This window comes from Neolamprologus brichardi, chromosome 10 (genome assembly GCF_056152115.1).
Source record: "Neolamprologus brichardi isolate AB-2024 chromosome 10, ASM5615211v1, whole genome shotgun sequence".
Classification (NCBI taxonomy): Eukaryota; Metazoa; Chordata; class Actinopteri; order Cichliformes; family Cichlidae; genus Neolamprologus; species Neolamprologus brichardi.
The window spans coordinates 10,079,151-10,096,643 of record NC_142113.1 but is presented as its reverse complement, the minus strand read 5'-3'; the positions used below and the strand labels follow the sequence as shown (position 1 = coordinate 10,096,643).

Below are 17,493 nucleotides of genomic sequence, written 5' to 3'. Positions count from 1 at the left end.
GTTATTTTAGTAAGTAATTTTTGTGTGAATTGGAAACCTTTACCTTGAAAAGCACAAGGTTTTTTGGCTTTATTTCAGATCGGTTTTTCATAACTGAGACCAAAACCTTGCATAACTTCCAGTTATGTTTAAATGTCTTTTCCCAATTTATAGAAACTGAAGTTTCTGAACACATAGTCACTGATAGTCCGGTTATATAAATAAAATAAATTAAATTAATAAATAATGTTTAATAAGTCTACTTTTTTGCCATCTTAGGGTGATTTGCTTCAGCCAAATAAAGAGTCGGATTTTGAAAATTATTTATTCTTACCACTATAATACCAAAGCAAATGTTTCAGGTGTAATATAACATGAGCTTGTCGTTGCAAGGTTTTCGAGCTGCCATGAAGGCAGCACGACAGGCGGGAGTGCCAAGCGAAGTGTCTGAGTTGATGCATTTAAAGAGAGAGAGGGAGAGAGAGAGAGTAAAGCGACGTCATTACGTACAGCGGGACGTCGCTGAGAAGATAAACAAAAAAGACAGGAAGCCTTCGGCTACACAATCGCGGCAAAATCGGTTTAAAAATTTAGCTTGGAGCTGCAGTTCGCAACTACATGCAGCCTTTTATTGCTTAGGTACGTGCCACACGGAGTTCACAGTCATGGACGACGCAATGATATTCCGTATGAGTGCATTTTCCGAGCAAGGGGGGAGAAAATACATGGAGGATGTTGTCGAGATAAGACTCGAGTACGAGCCGACGCCGACGCCAGCCGAAGATTATCCAAATTCTCAGAGACACGGGGGACCGGGGAAAGCGGAAAGTGAAGCTATCAAACAGACTCAGAGTGAGACCCACGGACACGAGGTTTCCGCCGAGTCGAGTCCAGCTACTGCAGCGTGGACAGAGAGTTTATCAGATGGGAATAGCGGCAACATCAGTGCACCAACATCAGACCAAAAAGACGCGGAAAATCTAGTTGATACTCGAAGGTCCGTGGCGTTTTTCGCCGTCTTCGATGGCCACGGGGGCCGAGAAGCAGCACATTTCGCCAGGGAGAATCTGTGGGGTCTGCTGAAAAGGCAACGGGGGTTTTGGTCGAAGGATCACAGCGAAGTGTGTACCGCTCTACGGAAAGGCTTCATCGCTTGCCACCACGCAATGTGGAAAGAGCTACGTGAGTCATCTAAGTTATCTAACTTGCACTTTATTCCCTCATATTTTTTTCGCTTGTGATCTTTATTGCAGCACGACGGGCGTAAAATCTAACAATTACGAGTATCGGCATCTTAGATGGCAAAATGCTGTCACGTGAGGCAGCATCCCACTCAGCTGGTTGCTCCCCCGACGGCCAATCCCGTTACAATTAACAGCGAGCTGTCATCTGACCTCGACTCAGCCTTCGAGGCTGTCACAATATGATGTTGATATGATAGGATGCAAAGACATTAATTGATTGGATTGGATTGGATTTATATAGCGCTTTTCAAGGCACCCAAAGCGCTTTACAATGCCACTATTCATTCACTCTCGCATTCACACACTGGTGGAGGCAAGCTACAGTTGTAGCCACAGCTGCCCTGGGGCAGACTGACAGAAGCTAGGCTGCCATATCGCGCCATCGGCCTCTCTGGCCAACACCAGTAGGCGGTAGGGTAAAGTGTCTTGCCCAAGGACACAACGACCAGGACAGAGAGCCCGGGGTTCGAACCGGCGACCTTCCGGTTACAGATGAGCTTCCCAACCCCCTAAGCCCGGTCGCGAAAGACATTAATGATTAAAACGCAGGGAAAATACTGTTTTAGAGATTATTTTTTTCTGAGAACTTTGGAGAAAATATTCATAGTTTCATTATTTTTGATAAATGGAATGAAATGCAATTAACCACGAGTCAATGTTCAGTCTTTCCCAAATAGTATGGGACTGCGGGTTTTAAAGTATATATGGTAACATGAGCTTTATGGGACTGGATTTTTTAAAGTGAAAAAACAGTTTTCAGCTGTGTGCCCCCTCCCTCCGCCCTTAAAACACAGTCACACTCTCTCTCACACACACAAACACACAGTCTTCATTTCCTCCTGTAGGTGCTGTAAGAAGAGGTCACAAAGATGCAAAATCCACAGTTTCCTGTGGTTTCCCTAAAGGTTATAAGGCAGTGTAGAGGTTTTTATAAAATTTTATTTCGGGGTTCAAAAGTGAACATATGCCTCTCACTCTTACCTTACCTTGTAATTTTTCTTTTTATGTGGTAGGCTGTTTTAGATATGAGCTTTCCAACTGTGATTCTGCCTAGATTTCTAATTCAGTTTCTTTTTTTGTTTTTCGATGCAGGGAAAAAGCAGGCCTGTATTTTTCTGTTTGTTTGTTGTTTTACAGTCAATGCATCTGTTTTTATTATCATACAATATTGACAAAAAGAAAAAAATACTCTTGTGTGCGACTTATGCAGGGAGCAGCTCCATTGGTAAGAGTTTAACGTCATTATTTTCCAGTGCAACTTTAGGGGAAACAAACAAAACATATACCAACATTGATAATGGGAATCAATTAACTCAATTATCATTGGACCATTTGAAACCACTTCCCTTTAGTTCGGATAGTACTAACACCTTTATTGGATCAGCTTTTTAGCTCACTGAAGCTTCATTTAGACTTGTGAATCTCTGTAGAGCCAACGGCATAACCTACATCAGCTTAAGGTTTTTATTTACAACTTATCTAAGGCATAGATTTAACACACAAACAGAAATCCACTGTTAATCCTTGCATTCGTTATAATTCTATGCTTCATAGGTCTGGAGTAAGTTTCTAAGTATCATATTCATAATGTTAATGTAACTTCTGCTTACCTTTTAATGTACCATTTCTTGTTATATTGGTACGCTTGTCTAGAATTTTTGCTAAGTGGTCTCAGAAAGCTGACTTACATTTGACTTTTCTTTTCCCCTTACAGCTGAGTGGCCAAAGACTATTACTGGGCTGCCCAGTACATCGGGCACCACAGCTAGTGTCATTGTCATCCGTGGGGTTCACATGTATGTTGCCCACGTAGGGGATTCAGCTGTAGTGGTTGGAGTGAAAGAAAATGACTCTGACATCACGCTCCAGGCACTTGAAGTAACACAAGACCATAAACCTGAACTTCCTAAAGAGAAGGAAAGGATTGAACGACTTGGTGGCAGGTGAGTCATGAACAGAACCTCAGAGAACTTCTTCTGCGAGGAACTTGTCAAGACTACAGAGTTAGAGGCTCTGTCAGATAGCCAAATAATAAATGTAAAGTGGCTCTCGCTCAGGAGGTAGAGCAGGTCACCTACTAATCAGACGGTTAGTGGTTCTATCCCCGTCTGCTCCAGTCTGCTAGAGTAGAAAAGTGCTATATAAGAACCAGCCCATTTACCATTCAAATCCAGGCATTTGTTCAGTTCCAGCATTGCTGATCTTCTGTCAAGCTTAAATGTCTTTTGGATAGCTTGTCCATGTATTAAACACCTTTTGTTACCAATGTCTGAAAATATTTTAATGTCTCAGTGGGTGGCGTCTTATACCTTTAAGCCACATGTAATGGTTGAAGGTTGGCTTCTCAGTGAAAGTTCAAAAGCTGTCTTGATTGTGCTTGTTCCTAAACTGGCTAATGATAATGCAGAAAAAGGAGTCCGTTAATCATGAAATAAACATAACCAAGTGTGCTTGGTCCCAGCATAAAATAGAATCCATTTAGCATTTTTCTAGTGCGAACTTTAGAAACCTAGCCTGCTAAGGCTAGCTAGCTGCTGCTTCGGCTATTGAGCAATTTGCATTGGTTGCATATTAGATAATATTACTTAGCATTAACCAGACGATAAACAGTGTTATTGTAACCTTTCAGATAAATATGGGTATGGCTATTTCGTCCAAACTCTTGAGACTGAACTGATACATCAGCTTGGGATTTCTCAAATCAATTTTTCTAACTTTAGCTAGCATTTCTCATAATACTGACTACACTAAGCAGACATTCTATTAGGTACACCTAGTTGGTAGTGGACTGGAGCCACTTTCACCATCAGAACTGAAAAAGTCTTCATGGTATAGATTCAGCAACCAAACATTCCTCAGACATTTCGGTCCTTGTTTACAAGATGAGCATCACAAGTTCAGCCATAAGCATCTAGATACATTGTTCTAAAGGGATGGACATGTTCATCAACGATATTCAGGTTGCCTGTGGTGTTTAAAGGATGCTCACTTGGCACTAAAGGGCGCAAAGTGTACCACAAAAACTTCCCCCACACACTATTGCACCACCAGCAGCCTGGTGGTGCAATAGCCATGGTTTAGTGTTGTTTACATCAGATTCTGACCCTAACATCCATGGGTTGCAGGAGAAATCAAGGCTCTTCCAATCTTTTCTTGTTCAGTTTTGCTGAGCCAAGTGAACTGTAGCCTCAGTTTCCTGAGGCTTCTTAGCTCACAGGACTGTCACCGAGTGTGGTCTTGTGCTGCTGTAGCCCATCTACTTCAGAGTTCAGTGTGTGGTCGATTTAGAACTGCTCTTCTGCATCATCTTCTTCTACCTTTGTTGTAACCAGTGGTTATTTGAGTTAGTGTCTTCCTATCAGTTTGACACAGTTTGGCCCTTTTTTGACACCAACAAGGCATTTTGACCCAGTGAATTGCAGCTTGCTGGATTTTTTTTCTTCTTTTTTGGGGAGGGACCTCTGTATAAACCCTAGAGATAGTTGTGTGTGTGATCCTAGTAGATCAGCAGTTCCCAAAATACTCAGACAGCACCAAAAACACCGCCATGTTCAAAGTTACTTAAATCACCTTTCTTCCCCATTCTGAAGGTTGGTTTGAAATTCATCAGTTCGTGTTGAGCATGTCTACATGCCTTAAACATATTGCGTTGGTACTATGTGACTGACTGATTAGATATTTGCATTAACACTCAGCTGAACAGGTGTTCCTAACATACTGGACAATGGGTGTATCTATAGCTAGCTATCTACAGTAATAGTCAGAGGATGTTTGGCCAGCAAGTTGGAACTAACTAGATGTGTTTTGTTTTTTTTTTTTGATCATGCCCAAATCAGCCTAACTGGCATTGTGCAGGATTATATCTATTATCACTGTGTGAACACAAGCTGCAATTAACTGCAAGCAGTAGAATGATGACTGCAGTTCACTTGATGTGTGCGGGTGTCATTAATAACAATGATTTTGAGCAAAACCTTGTATTGAAGCGTTTCTTTGTTTTATTTTGTAGTGTAATGAAAAAATCTGGGGTGAACCGTGTTGTGTGGAAGAGGCCTAGGCTGACCCATAATGGCCCTGTGAGGAGGAGTACAGTCATTGACCAGATCCCTTTCCTGGCTGTAGCCCGATCCCTTGGTGAGAAATTTAACTCTTTATTTATGAGATGTTTAAATGTAAGTGCACGATGTGAGTGATGGCCTTTTTTTTTTTTAATCTATTCCCACTAATTATAATTTCTTGTGTGTTGACAGGTGACCTCTGGAGCTATGATTTCTACAGTGGAGAGTTTGTGGTTTCTCCTGAGCCTGATACCACCGTGATGACCCTTGACCCCAAACGGCATCGCTACATTATTCTCGGCAGTGATGGACTGTGGAACATGATGCCACCCAAGAATGCTGTTAATATGTGTTATAGTCACGACAAAATGGTGGTACGTAATAGTACCATTTTAATATTTTTACGTTATGTTTACATGCAGTATAGAAAGTGGTTTGGAATTTAAAACGGTTACAACATTTCTTAAGGTAGATGCCTGCTGTACCTATTAGAGTGGGGCAGTTTTGAATTGATTTTCACACTTTCACCTCAAGTAAACACAATTTCAATTAAAGTGGTATCACTGGAAACCTGAAAACATTGATTCTCTTTATCTCTTAATTTATTAAGGGGCCAAAGGGAATGTCTTGTGCCCGCCGGCTGGGATGCACAGCTCTGTTGTTTTGGAAGGAACGCATGCTCCGTGCAGATAATACGACAGTGATCGTCCTAGCCCTACAGGAACGCGGTGGCCCACCTATCCCTATGCATCGAGATGAGATTGTTGTCGACATGGCTACAGGAATTGACCACGTTCCTGGCCCAGGGACGACTTATAACACATGTGAGGTCCCAAAGGTCAGTGCCCTAGCTTTTCTTTAGCCTTTTCCTTTTGCTCTGTTTCCATTAAAATATATACACAGTGTGTTCACAGTGTGTGTTTGTCTTTGGCTATTCACTGTATTGTCCTCTATATATATATATTTCAGTCCATTTTTTTTAAATTATCATTTTAATACTTTCACCAGTTGGAATATGATTATTGGTAAACACCTAGAGAAATTAGCCAAAGGTCACACAGTCAGTTTCCATCAGAAGACCGATGGTTTACCAAATCACTTTTTGTTTTCGGGGCCCAACAGGCGGAGCATGTGGATGGCATGTTTTATGAAGAAGATGAGGTATTTGGAGAAGAACATGAGGGATGGACATGCCTGGAGTGGTAGTGAGGTGACTGACTCAGCAATGAAAATGTGTCAAAAATGATTAGCCCATGATTTGTCCTTCTCAAGATCCAGGCTGGTCTTACTGAATCTGATAGGAAAATGCAGCTGGTTGCATCAAAGGATGACCACATCTCTGTACAACCGGTTAAGTTAATTTGTTCTGAAATACTGGTATTATTACCTCCAATGTAGCGCTTTTGTTTATTTAAATCTGTTCATTGGTATTTACCAGAACATTACTGACAAATGAGCACCAGTGGTGGGAGACGGTGAAACGGCTGCTGTTCTCAGATTATTCCCAGGTTGCACTGGCACAACAGCTGGCGTCTAGGAATTGTGTTACATTGTGTTTTCTGTCAAAGATCTTATTTAAAATGTCAAATTTTTCAGTGTTTATTGACGCCAGTGCCTTTAGCATCCTTAAAGTCAAGAAGACGGTAACCCTGATGAGTTTATGATATGAGCGCTTTTACACATACTCTGAACTGCAGCTCATCTAACGCTGTGAGATGGCATTGGGAGAGTATATTTACACTTCCAGAGAAGATGATGATTGTTAACGATGACCAGTTTATTTAGGCGGACAGATGGAAGACGGGGATTTTTAGGACTGCATTTACTCACCTTTATCATTCTTTCAGATGCCAGTCATATATCGATATTTACTGTTTGCATCAATTGCACATTTATCACATGTGCATGCAATACGCATAAAACTCCGTGTAGCTTCATTTTTATATCTCTGAGTTTGTCTCCATTCATATAATATAGCTTCCATGAGTCCATCTCATTTTTAGTCGTAAGTTATTAAATGGCAAATATTTGTTTGTTTTGTTTATTCTTGACAACTGTGTTTGGATTTCAAAATAAAAGAATGTGTACTTAGATTTTGGAATTCTATTTAATCACTCAATAATAATGCTAACTTTTTAATTTTCGCTTTATTTCAGTGGAGTGGCGAACCACTGAATGTTCCCTCGCCTTTCAAAGAAAGTTCCACAACTCTGGAGCAGGCATTTGGGTTTTACGAAGCCGCTTTCTGTGCGACCACACAGCTCTTACCCGACATCGACTCCGTCGGGGACGCGCTGCCCCCTTCAGACAATTCAGCCAATGTTTTTGAAAAGCAAGACTCAACCACGCAGATGGACTGTGCTACTTCCCCTCCGCCAATAAAAAGGTCTCGCCGCTGTTCGCACGTCTCCCCAGAACTCAAAGGTCCTCATCGTCGGCTCGGCCGGCCTCCCAACAAAGGTTTGTCCCCAAAGACGACTCACGGCGAGACGGAAAACGAACAGTCCCTTCAAACTCAAAGCAGAGAAAGAAGTTCCTCTGAGGAACGCAGCATCCTTTCACAGCACCATAACGCTGCCTTGTGCGTGTGCTGAATCCGGTCTCATACACAAGGTGGTTTGTGGCCACGACGCTGAACTAATGAACTAATGATGTGCACATGTGACTTTGAACCAGGTGTGCCACAGGCCTATTCCTAAATGTATAATTTTACTACAAAGTCCTTTTTTTTTTCTTTTGTAAATATATCAGATATTGTGAATATGTTATTCCTTTATATATTTTTTGCCCCCACTTTGTGTTTGAGTTTTGATTTGCCCTGTTTACGCTACCGAGTGTCATACTTTTAAGTTTGTACAATATATTCAGAAGCCAGCTAATGGGAGATCAGAAAATCTGGCACAACATCAGTTCAGCAGAACTGTTAAGCATGTGATCCTCGAGATTTTTAATCAACTATTCATGAACTATTGTAGATTGGGGTTTTTTTGTTGTTGTTGTTTTTAACTTGGTGGATGGTATTACATGCTAGCCTTTGTTTGACTAGATTTAATATTTCACATCAGTTGTTTGGATCCCTGCTGAGTTTAAATGTGCTACTGACTCAGCATCTGGAAAGGGTTCAGAGCCAGTTCACATCAAATGGGGAGGCTCAGGTTCTGTGTATTCACTTGGAGAGATGCCTCTAGTACTTGTTCTTTAGGGTTCAAGCAACAGGTGTGAGGAAATTATGCAGGTTCCGGGTTTTAATCTGTATTAATTATGTGCTGTTATGATCACAGCTTTTACTCATATGATTGATGAATTTCATGCATAGCTTGTGTTGTGTTAAAAGCTAACTTCACCCAGATTACATGTTCTCATAATAGTTTGTACTTGTTTGTACACAATTTGAGTGAAATGGTCATTTACTGTTTTCAAGTTCTTTTTTTCATTTTTGGGTTTTCCTATTGTTCTGTTCCACTCGCCTTAATTTATTTTTATTTATCATTTGGCCAATTGAATGACACTTTTGGACCTCTTTACAACTTTAATTAATAAAGGCAGCAAAAGAGGTTATTGACTCGAACGGGTGTCTACGCATTGGAAAAGCCAAGCACGCTACCTGTCCACTAGGCACTAACTAACAACTTCAACATGTCTTCCTCTTTGTTGTTCTATACTGTATTCTTTGTATATGCATGGTTTTGCATCCGCAGCTTGTTTGACTCTGCGAAGGCAACACTTTATGTTCCGTGAGTTGACTACATTAAGTGCCCGATTCGTGGTGTTGTGTTTATACGGCAGCTCAGCAAAAGTCCCGGCTCATTCGTTGCCTTCTTTTTCCATTTTAAAATGTCATGGATGCCTTAGCACAGCCGAGTCCGACGTGCTCTTCACATTATTTTACATATTTGGGAACTGAACTGGTGACAATCTCTGTGGCCCGGCCTCGAACCCCACGCACCTTCAGTTAGTCTAATTCTACCATTTGCACTGCATCACACTAAATCTGCTCTGCGTGGTTAATATTTTGTTCCTGTTACTTTGAGGGTTTGTTCGTTTTTGTACGGTGCGTCAATATGCAATAGAAGTTTGTACAGTACATCATTATGCAAAGTAATGGGGGTGTTTCAGGAGTCTGGCATGCTCAGATCTATTCCATGTGTTGTGACGTGTCCAGATGGGTGTTAATGGGCATGTGGTGTGTTATGACAAATTAAAATGCTTTGGTCTGACTTTGTATCCAAATGCTGCCGGTTTTCAAGATTTAACTGTGTAAGTTACAGACTTTGAAAGTTGACTGGGTATAAAGTGTTTGCGTGTTGTAATAAAGTTCTCATTTTTCACACAGCGTCATCATTCAATAGTTTCCCAACTTTGATAACTAGATTAGCTGTTTGGTAAAGCTGCTTAATCAGTAGACATTTGTGCGCAGTATATAGTCTTGAGTTAGCGTGGCGCTGAGATATACTGTAGAGCAGCGGTCCCCAACCATTTTTGCGCCATGGACCGGTTTATGCCCGACATTATTTTCACGGACCGGCCTTTAAGGTGTTGCGGATAAATACAACAAAATAAAACTAGTACCGGTACCGAAAAAAAAGAAGATTTATTCATAACACACGTGAAAAGACCAAGGAAAACCGAATTAACGATAAAAACAATAACAAAATAACGCTGAAAACCGATAAAAACCCTGAAAACCATACATTTCATACCTGAGCCTCAACTCTCACAGCCCGGTACCAAACGACTCACGGACCGGTACCGGTCCAAGGCCCGGGGGTTGGGGACCGCTGCTGTAGAGGGGGAGAAGAGAGGTAATAGACCATGCATTTGCTGCTATTATCCAGTAGATGGCAGCAATGTAAAGGGTTTGAATGCCATCTTTACCAGACAAATTGGATCTAAATCACTAATATATATGACTTGCAATATGGCTCTTTATGATACAGTTTTTGGACAAATAATTTCTTGTTGAACCTCTCTTTTTAGATGTTCAATAAGAAAAGTGGTCAAAAACATGGACTGATAAGAGCTACAGTTTTAGGACAAAAAAACAAACAAACTCCCAACATGGTAGAAAAAAGGTTGGTTTGACTTTGCAAATGCTTTGGCTGTCCAGTATTTTTATACCTTTTTAAAAGGAAAAATACATGGAAAAAACAAATTTCAATACAGGATTGTGCTAATTTACGCTATTTTAATATATGTTGTTAAATAGGGGGATTTTATTTATAGTTAAATGTAATTTCTCATGCTACATACCATCATTTATATTTAGAAAGAAATAAAATCTTTTGTAGTAACATGGACTCTGACACACTCTCTACTTTGCATTTCACTTACACGTTACAGACATCAGATCCATGATAGCGTTGTGTTGACTTAAATATTTCATCGACTGTCAGCTCGGCATCTGCTGACCCACCTAACACGCAACGTTTCCCTTTTGCTGCAGTCTGTCACTGTACATCAGCCAGCGAAGCATCACTGTGTCCACCGCATTTCTCTCTGCTCCGCCTGTCTGAATTTCTTACAAATAAGTATGATCAGAGCCAGCCGAGGAGGGCAGTGGAGAGCAAACTGGATGTGACAGCTACAGGAATGTCGTTAAGTGCATTTACACAAATGTTCTACGCTATTGATGCACTCGCATATTTCCAGGTTATGCTTCTTCCTTAAACTCCACTGTGTTTTGGAGACTAATGTACTTTTAGTTTTGTACTTTTCACTCTGACAGTTATAGTTGCCAGTTAATTGCTATCTAATTTATTTTAAAAAAAAGACAATACTAAAAGTCAGACATGTCCCGCTAGAAGAAAAGGAACAGAGAAGATCAGGTACATCTGTTCCATATTCCAGGGAAATCTGGAAAAAGTGAGGAGCAAAAAATGCCATGAATACATTCAAACTGCATCTCTAGTCTGCAAATGTCCCCTTTTATTCATTCCTTCCCCCATACTGTTGGGCTTTGTTTTGATCACCATTAGAACAGGATTTTCGAAGGGTAGCTGCCATGAAGGGAACCATCCTCACCAACATCCGATGCACTTTGTTCTGAAAACAGGCCTGAAATAAGACAGAAAAACTCAGTTCAGAAAAGAACTCCAAAGATTACTCGGAGTAGGAGGAAAGAGTTCAAACTTTCAGTCTCATAGGCGGATGCGGTCGCAGATTTAAGTGAAAACCTGAGTGATTTAGTGGAGAAGCTCCTATAAACAACTTGAAGCTCAAGCTTTTCTGGCAGCAATCAGTCCCCCAGTGGCTAGCACAGACATTATTTATAATGTGATTTTCTTTAGTTTATTTCCCAAACTCTTTCATGTGTGTACATAGTACAATCTACAGCAAACATTTACATGTGCTTAGTAATCTTGCACTTCATTGTCACGTGTCACATGAAATTCCATTGATTAACTTAGACTTTTCCTCACCTGTCACCTTCACACTCTCACTAATTGACTTGTTTCTCTCCAAGTGTCCCGTCTCCTTCGGGCAGCATCTCAGCAGACCTTTAATGGCTTGCCCTGCGCCACTCTTGGGAGGCTCTAGAGTAAGTGTTATGACGAGAGAGACTTCTCCACATGATGTAAAATGACGTGCCCTCATTTTCTCCCCCTGGTCTCTCTCCAAACAATGTGTGCTGGATTGTGTTCAAATACTGTTTGAAAGATAAAATTTGATCTTTTTACTAGTGTAAAAATTAGACTTGGATAGTTTTCCAGTTTTCCATAATAATTATAAGTCATCATTATTTGATTTATTCATCAGATGTCCTAAATTATTGCTGCTTTTTTAAGCCTACTTAGTAGCTTTGTTCAAAGGCACTGTCCTATAAATCATAAAGTCTCCACTTATGCTTCTTAACTGTTCTTGATGATAGCTACTGAATAGTACCAGGCTCCAAAGTAATGCAGCTTAACTCGATGGACTGTGTTGTTGCACCTTTCCATTTGCACAATATGCACTTAAATCAGGCAGGAATCTTTCACCATATTATTTTTTCCTTTCTCTTACAGTACCACCACACCTTCTTTTCGGTCATTCGCTCATACTGCAAACCCACTCAGGGAAAAGAGGGACCACAAGCCAATGTACTCCTAGTGGTGGTCCCAAACTCTGATAAATGGGGAGGGTTGCATGAAGAAGAGCATCCAATGTAAAGGCTTTACCAAATCAAAAATGGTGATGAATTTGATTTTCAAACTGGGTCAGCAGGAGTCTGCATTAATTGAGACTTCATTTGGTGCTGTTGGCTAATAGGTTGCCAGTAGAAACTGTCCTACTAAAGACAAAGGAAGAGGAAAAGAGGGAATCCGTGTTCAGAGACCGCAAGAGAGAAGGGAAGGCAGAAGTGTGGAAATGAGGGTAGGGACTTTAAATGTATGGACTATGATTGCTTAAGCAATCAAACTACTCATTAACACAAATATCTAATCAACCAATCACATGGCATCAGTTCAGTACATTTAGACACACTGACATGGTCAAGACAACCTTCTAAAGTTTAAAGTAAGCATGGTTTAAAAACTACAGTCTGCGTATTGTTGTGGCAGTGTTCATCCCTTTATGACCACAGCGTGTCCCTCTATCTTGCACTCACATGGCCTCCACATTCACCAGATCTTGATCCACTGGAGCATCTTTGGGATGCTGTCGAATGGTAAATCTGCAACATGGATGTGGAGACCATGCACAAACCGTGTGGACTGAAATCTCTGAGAAATGTTTCCAGCACCTTGTTGAATCTTTGCCATGAAGAAATGGTCCAAATATGGTCCAAAATGGTACTGTCAAAGTGACTTTCTGGTAAGTGTAAATTTAAATTGCTTTTTGGGCAGCAATCAGTTTTTATTGTGCTTAAGAAGCACCACATTCCTAAAACAGCACAATAAAGCCCTATAAGCTGCTCAGTATGATGAACCTGCTTCATATTACAGACTTCAACACTTCTTACTTTACTTTATAAATCGAAAACCGAATCATCTTGGACAAAATGTTCAATGATGCTTCCTCTCAGGAAATTTGCATTAAAAGCTCATGGTTTATGATATAAAACAAACAAAAAACACCAAAAAATGGCTAAATTAAATCAATTTAGCAAATAAGAGTGGGCCTAAATTCCTCGACACTGAGGTGAATGACTCACTTCCAGGTGTTGCAAAGGCTTGATTGCAGTTCTGGCTGCCAAGGGTGGCACAACCACTTATTAACTTTAGGTGAAATTACCGTTTCATATAGGGCCAGGTAGGTTTAATAAAAGAAATCATCATTCTAAAACTGTATTTTCTATTTATTCAAGTTACTTTCTCTAATATTAAAATTTGTTGGTGATATGATGCATGTAAGTGTGGCAAATATGCAAAGAAATAAGAAATCTGGGGTATGGGGTAAATACTTTTTTACAGCACTATATGAACTCACGTGGCTTACTCACTGTATCCTCAAACCCTCCAACCCTCCTGTTTTCCAGGAATAGGTGAACTGCTTGAGAAAGGTTTGCCTGTTGATCACAAAATCCATTTAACTCTGAGCCAGGTGTCAATGTGCCCAAGTGTCCAAATACAATGAATAATGCTCCATCACATTATGAGCAGACAGGCTTTGGCTAAAGTCAGCGAGACAACATACTACACCAAATTCTGATGGATAGAAATACCTTGACATATCATTACTATGATATGCTTTATGTTTTAAATATAAAATGTTAGTTAAAAAAGAAATACATTTAGAAAAAAAAACTATTTATGCATTAATTACTTCATTTCTCAAGACAGGCTTTCTGACTTGGGAAACACATGTGTAAATAATAACACTTATTATATTCCATTTTCCTGCTGTGATCTGTCACAGTGTCTAGACTGTTGAACTTGCCGCAACAGACAATTTGAAATTACAGCCAGCTTGGGAGTAAGTGATGTGGCCCAAGATTGGAGCAGGATTTAGAGGTATGGTGAGGTTAAGATTCTTAACTGTCTCTAAGTCCTTTGATTGTTTCCCTGTAAAATCTTTTTCACCTCACACACATTACGAGCAGTTTGAAGGCAGATTGACTTGCCCAGGTACAAGGTCGGGTTTAGTAATGTATCGCTGTCTGGGAAAATATTTTCAGAATGTCTGTGGTTTTTGTTTACTGGAGAATTGTTGCAAAAAACAGCACAATCATTAAAATCTGTCTATAAGAATTGTTCATATTTAAGTAAAGGACACACTAGCTATCAAACCAAAGTGCTCTCACAGAGATAGCCCACCAAAACACAACCTGCTGATGAGCTTTTGCCATCCACGGGAAGTAAACTCCTTTTTGTGGTGGTTTTTTGGTAACCACGTTACCACAGAGCCGAATGGCGTTTAATCCTCCACTAATGTGTCCTCACAAGTCATTCTTGTTTGAGACATCAATCTGACCTCCGATCTCTTATAAGGTTCTTACTCTGATCAAACCTCTGAAGCTTGGATTATAACGCCATAGAGGGTCATCACTGTCGAAGCAGAGGTGAGAAGTGTTGACACCCAGCATGGGCACTCCAGCTGACCTGATTAAACAGTGTGCAGATCTTAAGCTTATAAATCTGTGACCACATATGCTAATGTAATAGAAAATGTGACGGGTTTTATTTTAGTGTTCGCTTTTAGTTTGCTTTTAATATGATACCCATGCTGTGTAGGATTTGACTCCCATTAATTTAATATTCCCAAAGTTAAGACATGTGCTCTCAACAAACTGCTTATCTTTATGGCTAATCTGTCTTTATACCTCAAAATAAAGCCCAGGGGTCAATTCAGATAATCCAAGCATTAGCCAGTTAATCTTTTCTGCTGGAGAAGATAGGCCAGGCAATATGGACTCAGGCTGCACATAAACCCTGTTTCACCAAACCCTGATTTGGCTGGGGGCATTGCTGGAGGCAGAGTGGCTGCAAGATAGGTGTATGCATGGGGACGTCCACAAATATCCCATAGTGCTACTGCAAATCAAATATAAGGTCAAAACACATAAAGGCAGCAGTTGGTACGCGTCTAACTGATCTCTTAATTTTGGAAACAGATTAGCCAGAGTTTAATGACCTGTCTGGACCTTGTGTGGGGATGCGTTCACGACCTTTAGTGGCGTGCAGTCTCTGAGTTTGTAGTTTGAGCGTGTAGTCTCAGCTCTGACAAAGGGTTGTGCGACGCTGACTGTGGGGAAGAAGAGACAGGCCTTCTCGTGATGCCCTGCTGGCTCCAGTAATTCACTCCATGGAAGATTTTCCACTAGAGCAGTCTCGTGATGACACCCCACCCTCAGCCTTTGACCAAGTGAAAAAAATTGATGATGACATGGTGCACCATGATACAGCCCTGACCTACCCGCATTTTGTATTGGTCAAAGAGAGGCTTTATTGCGTGAGTCGTGACACTCTCACAGAAGAGGAACACATCCAGTTGTTGGTGCCTAAAAACCACTGGGAAATTATTTTCCAGGCGGCTCATTATAACGTAATGTTCGTATGTGTCTGCAAGTGGCTCTTTGTCCTGACTTTGACACCAAGCTTCTAGTTTGGACTGATTTGTTTTTAAAGAACTTTAACGCAAAGATAAAATGCTGTGACTCTGGAAGGACAAATGAACATATTTTAATTCCTAAAGTTCTCGTCTAATAAAAACTTTTTCCAAAGCTTATACAACAGGAGCATCTCCCTTGCTGTTTGTCCTTCACTGTTTTCGCTCATTGTTTCTGACACATCTTAGTACATGCACACATACAGATGCCCACAGATGCCAAACCATAGAGAGAATTGAAAAGAAATCGTTGACTCATCTCATTCCTGATTTCTTGCTGGCAACAAAGGCAGCACTCCACTGACTGAATGTGTGTCGCTAGACTATGTTGTCTTTTCACTTTGGCTTAGGGTGAAAGCAAAGGCGGGAGGACATGTCGGGAGTGCGAGAGCTGTCAAACACCTCCTCTGTCACTGCTAGTGCTTTTAGCACCAACAGTTTCACATACTCAGCACAACCTCCTGTAAAGAAAAGCAGACTTCAAGAGCCAAACAGGGTCTTACACACACAGAGAGACAATTCTAACCTGACCTAAACACTGTCAAAGCTGGGCTAGGCAACATGTTTTAGACAAAAATTGTCATGCACATATGCACATATGTGATTGCATCACATATGTGTGATATGCCTCACATGTGTGTCCAAGACTGTGGTGAACTTTGGATGGGCATCATGGACTTTGGCCATAGTTATCAGTTAAGAGTGTGAAGAAGTGCCACCTCTAGCCTGTTGTGTTTGGATGGCCAGATAAAAATTATGGATGAGCATCTTGGGTGAGACTAGAGTGGCTGACCAGTAACCAGATGACTGTTTTGTGTCCTTGTACAGATTTCCCTCACGACCAACCAGTCTGAGATTGCGATTTTGTTTTGTACAAAACAGAATAAAAAGGAACTAAATTAATATTAAACAAATGGTAATTTAATACAAACTGATCAAATTAAGTGTTTCAAGTGTCTCAATCTAAGATCTAATCAAAAGATAAAGAACCTAAAGATAAAAATCACCGTTTGGGTTTTGAAAAAGTACATTTTCGCTAAGGATACAAGCATTCTTCGATGGTGGATGGGCTCTCCCTTTGAGATGGGATGAGGAGCTTGGTCATTCAAAAGGGACTCAGAGTAAACCTGCTTCTCCTCCACTTTAAAAGGAGCCGGCTGAAGTGGTCAGACCCAGGATTTGCTGGAGAGATTATACTTCTTGGCTGACCTGGCAACAACTGGAAGGCGTGGTCAGGGTGATGCAAGTCGAGCCTTCTCTGCTTTGACTGCTGCCCCCATGACCCAAACCTAGATAAATGGTAGAAAGTGAACTGGTGGATTGATTTTAAAGGCTCAAGGCACACCATGAGTGATAGGTGGATGCTCAAAACCAGTTATAATATGAAAGGTTTTTGTATGTGTGAGGGAGATGATCTTTTCTTCCGCACAGTGAGCGTTTCTCTTTTGGGTCTTGGGTATTTATGACTAAAGCCTCAGTTATCCTGACATTATATAAATTGCAAAGCTGATCCCAATCAATTTAATTGATTTTACAATAATCATCACTTGTATATATGTTAGGAATTACATGATTGAGCATTGTGATGTATGCGAACGATCACGTTTGTATTTATAATAACAATGCGCCGTGACAGCTCGTCCCGGTCCAGCCTGCCTCCTGCTCGACTCTGCCGTCACTTTAGA

The 17,493-nt window shown here is 40.7% G+C and overlaps 1 protein-coding gene across 1 annotated transcript; it reads left to right on the top strand.

The window, feature by feature from the left end:
• Nucleotides 1-491: 491 nt before the first annotated feature.
• On the top strand, nucleotides 492-9,609 carry LOC102792010 (protein phosphatase 1D-like). Its single transcript, XM_006799494.2, has 6 exons — nucleotides 492-1,161; nucleotides 2,938-3,166; nucleotides 5,233-5,357; nucleotides 5,474-5,655; nucleotides 5,892-6,119; nucleotides 7,438-9,609. The coding sequence occupies exons 1-6, from the start codon at nucleotides 645-647 to the stop codon at nucleotides 7,873-7,875; spliced, it is 1,719 nt and encodes a 572-aa protein (XP_006799557.1). The 5' UTR covers nucleotides 492-644; the 3' UTR covers nucleotides 7,876-9,609.
• Nucleotides 9,610-17,493: the final 7,884 nt, after the last annotated feature.